The sequence below is a fragment of the Monodelphis domestica genome, chromosome 6, assembly GCF_027887165.1.
Source record: "Monodelphis domestica isolate mMonDom1 chromosome 6, mMonDom1.pri, whole genome shotgun sequence".
Classification (NCBI taxonomy): Eukaryota; Metazoa; Chordata; class Mammalia; order Didelphimorphia; family Didelphidae; genus Monodelphis; species Monodelphis domestica.
The window spans coordinates 24,681,516-24,685,758 of NC_077232.1; the positions used below are offsets into that span (position 1 = coordinate 24,681,516).

Consider the following 4,243-nt stretch of genomic DNA (forward strand, 5'->3'; position numbering starts at 1 on the left):
TTGCTCAGAGAAACAAGATCTCTTTCACATTCCTGATTTTTCAAAGTATAAAGAAGTTTATTGATTAAAAAGTTCAAAAGCTCTTATTTAAAAGACAAAAGACAAAGTGAAATGTGATTTTTTTTCATTAAATTAAATGGAATCCCTTTTTCCTAAGATTTCATTACTTATTTTAAAGGAGGGAATTGTCAAATTTGTCTTCAAGGAATCTTCAGATTGGTTCCCATTCTTTCCCAGACTATTAAAACAAAGAATTCAAAAGAAAAATAATGATTGAATGAACTATGAATTGGTTCTGCCTTTTTCCCAGGATTTAATTTTAGAAAACAATATCTTTCCCAATCACTATAGCCTCTGGTTATTGTGTCTTCCTTAATTTTTGTGAACTTAATGCAGATTTGCTATTGTTTCCCACACTCTACACCCATCTTTCCTCACATATATTTAAGCAACACCTTTTCTTTAGTTCAGAGGAAGTCCAAGTACTCTGGTTCTCTGCATCTTATCCTTTTATAATATAGCTATTCCAATTACAGCCCCTTTATTATAACTACTTTGATAGTTGTAATTTTTTTAGGTCTACAGAGCACAAAGGGCACCTTTGGTTGTGTCCACACTGTTCATAAATAAGAGAAATGTTGGTCTATAATTAGCTGAGTCATCCTGATGATTTTAATCCTCTGTCAACTCTTAAGACTATTTTGATACATTCAATGGTTGTAAAAGTGAATGGAAAACTGACTATACTAATCAGTACAATTTGCTGAAGCCCCATTTTGATACATAAAAATAATCCTTTGGAATAAGCTTACATTGATAAACCCAGACAACCAACTAAATCCTGATCAGACTAATACATTTTACCCTGTAATGGGAATAGCTTTGGTGACTTTTCCAAAAACAGCAATTGCTATCTCTACTGAGAGTTACCTCAGGGATTTTCCAGATTAAACACCTGATACTGACGTATTTTAATAGTAGTCACAAGAAATTTACTCTGGTAAATTACTTTCACATCATTCCCATTTATCTATGGTGATCTTGAAGTGCTAAAAAGTTTTCTAGGCCTATATTTGGTGGCCTCCTTTCATTGAGAGCAATTCCTACATGCATGTGTGTGAGGTGGAATGAATGAATTATTCTCAGAATAACATATTGACTTGTAACTTTAATACATTATAAAGGTAATAGTTATTAATATGTCTGAGATCAATACCCTAAGACCCCAGTAGAGATTAGTAAATGTAATTATCCCTATCCCCTGATGATTGGCCCACCCTCATCATTAATGCAAAGGCCTCCTAATCCCCATTTGAACTGAGGGAGACAGAAACAGCCGGTAAGTGTTTTGGCTTTGGGTCTTTTGAGTTTGTATTTCAAGATGTTAATAAATTGGCTCTTGACCTCTGCCTTGAGGAAGGTTCCATATTGGCCTTGTCTTAGACTGAACTATTTTTTTTAGTTTCCCCCATTATGTTAGAAGCCTCTCCCAGGTGATCAAGCCCAGAGTTGGAGTCATCCCCTCATATCCATTGTAAAACATTAGTCTCTCCCAGGTAATCCAGACCTAAACTCCTCCTCTCTTTGTAACCACTATAAAGTTGTTCAATTTAACATTCCTGTCCTTTATTTTTTTAATTAAAATATCAGTCCCCAACCCTTGGTCATTTTCTTAAAAATGTTAATTGGAAGAAAAGTGTGAATGTGTTGTTTAAATGGAGCATAGTATTTTCTTAAAAATAAGGGTTTTTTTTCCTATATATCTTGGGGTATTTTGCCTCAGGTCAATGACTTGGGGCATGGGCACAAATATTGTAAATTTGGGGAGATTGTCTCAGGTCCATAATGTGAGATATTGCTGAACATTTCCTCTCTCTCTCTATCTCAATAAAATATGTTCTATTTTAAACATTGGTTTCCCTTGTCTTCCATTTGGAATAGTGGCTTGTTATTTCAAGATCCCTTTAGATTTCTGTTTCACACACATGCCATTTTACTGAGAATATCATAAATATAATGTGTAATACCTCTTCCGTTGGTTCTCTAGGTCTCTCTCTCACTCAGTTTTACTGCAGTCCATGGGGCCAAATACTTGGGAAGGTACAGAAAGTGATTTTCTCACTGAGTTTTCAAACCCAACTGATCATAACCACACTTCAGTAAATACTTTCATGGTCCTACATTGTTTTTTTCATTCTTTTTTTCCCATACTTTAATAAACTGATAAGGTCACTGAGAGAGAATCAATATTCAGTTTTGTGAAATGAATACATTTATTTTACCACCAAATTTTTGAAGATTGACTTTTGTATAGGGCTGGATTTATCCTATTAAGTCATATATAAACTTTTTCCTTTTGGAGGCGGCTATTTATTTGTTTGTTTGTTTTTTAACATTTTTATGTTACATATATTTGCTTCTTCCTTATTCATATTCATAGGCTTATAGATCTCTTGAATACTTGGAGTACCCAAGTGTTGGACACTGTGAAGAAATGAATTTACTAAGTAAATATCTCCACTAATTGTCAAAAATTATAAGAACTAGGAGATGAATCATTAATACCAATATTATTAGTGAGAAAAGATTTTTATATCCATTAATCTCCTGATAGATTCTTTCACATCTTTGTTTCTCAGACTGTAAATCAGGGGGTTCAGCATAGGGATCACCACTGTATAAAATATTGTATTTACTCTGACTAGAAGCCAAGAGCTTTTGGAACTGGGCAAACAGTAGAGGAAGAGGATGGTTCCAAAGAAGATGGTAACACCTGTCAGATGGGAGGCACAAGTAGAGAAGGCTTTATATCTCCCACTAGCTGACTGCATTTTCAGGACAGTGATGAAAATGAAAAGGTAGGATGTGAGTACAACAATGAGTGTGGAGAATGTATTAAAATTAGCAAGGATAAAAAAGATTAGCTCTGTAACATGCTTATCAGAAATAGAGGCAGAAAGGATAGCAGAATATTCACAGAGAAAGTTATTAATGATGTTGATCCCAGAAAATGACAATATAAGGAGAGAGTAGATGAATATGAGAGAAGAAATTAGGCCCCATGTATATACCCCTGTCAGAATGAGGATACAACGTTTCTGGGACATGACAACTATATAAAGCAAGGGATTACAAATGGCCACAAAGCGGTCATAGGCCATTGCTGCCAATAAGAATGCCTCTGTCACCACACAGATGGCAGCAAAAGAATACTGTGTGATACAAGGAGCAAAAGAGATGGTTCTGTCTTCCACAATTAAGATTTGTAACAATTTGGGTGTAACCACAGTAGAGTAACAGAAATCTAAAAAAGATAAGTGACTAAGGAAAAAGTACATAGGACTGTGGAGTTTGGGGTTGGTCCTGATGATCACAATCATGCCCAGATTTCCCACTACAGTGATCATATACATAATCAAGAATACCAAGAAGAGAGGGATCTGGAGCTCTGGGTAATCAGAGAATCCTAAAAGGATAAAGATGATGGCATCACTCTCATTTCGGTTAGCATTTCTCATGGTTCCTACTGGAGAAAATTACAGAATACAAGATTAGTGAAATTGAAAGAGATCTCAGTAGCCATATATTCCAGATAAAATTGAGAAAAAAATATCACTATAACATTAGTCATTAGTCAGTCAGGTAAACATTTATAAAGCACTTACTAGATTACAGGCAGAGTCCTTAGTGCTTAGGACACAAAGAAAGACAAATAATGACCCCTACCCTCAGAGAACTCACAATAAAAAGGGACAATCAATATCTAAACAACTTTTTACAAGTAATCCATATCCTGAATAAACTGGTGGGAAAATATCCAAAAGAAAGACACTAGTATTCATTAAGATTTATGGAGAATTTCTGTAATACAAATTAAAAAATATAAAAAATATATATATTATATGAAATATAAATAAATTAAAACATAATATATAATGAAAAAATATAGGGTATTTATGTAATATATAAACAAATACATATATAATATAAATATATGCTATATATTGCAATGACTATATTACAATGACAATTACATTACATATAACAACAACAATGACAATGACTATATATATATTCATTGGGACTTGAAGTTAACCAAGGAAAGAAGGAAAGAAGTCAGAGATTAGTTTTTGAAGATATTTTTAGTTTTATATACATTATTCCTCTTTAAAGACTTGATTAAATATAATTTAAAATCTAATATAATGGACTCTGCTACTAAAAGCAATCCAATGATCCAGGA

The 4,243-nt window shown here is 33.4% G+C and overlaps 1 protein-coding gene across 1 annotated transcript; it reads right to left on the bottom strand.

Annotated features, from left to right (window-relative positions):
• Positions 1-2,573: 2,573 nt before the first annotated feature.
• LOC100020741 (olfactory receptor 5D18-like) lies at positions 2,574-3,518 on the bottom strand. Its single transcript, XM_001373090.3, has one exon. The coding sequence runs from the start codon at positions 3,516-3,518 to the stop codon at positions 2,574-2,576; it is 945 nt and encodes a 314-aa protein (XP_001373127.3).
• Between the last annotated feature and the right edge of the window lie 725 nt (positions 3,519-4,243).

Bases quoted from the DNA above. Each gene is read 5' to 3' on its own strand.
- LOC100020741 (XM_001373090.3), bottom strand. From the start codon at position 3,518: ATGAGAAATGCTAACCGAAATGAGAGTGATGCCATCATCTTTATCCTT.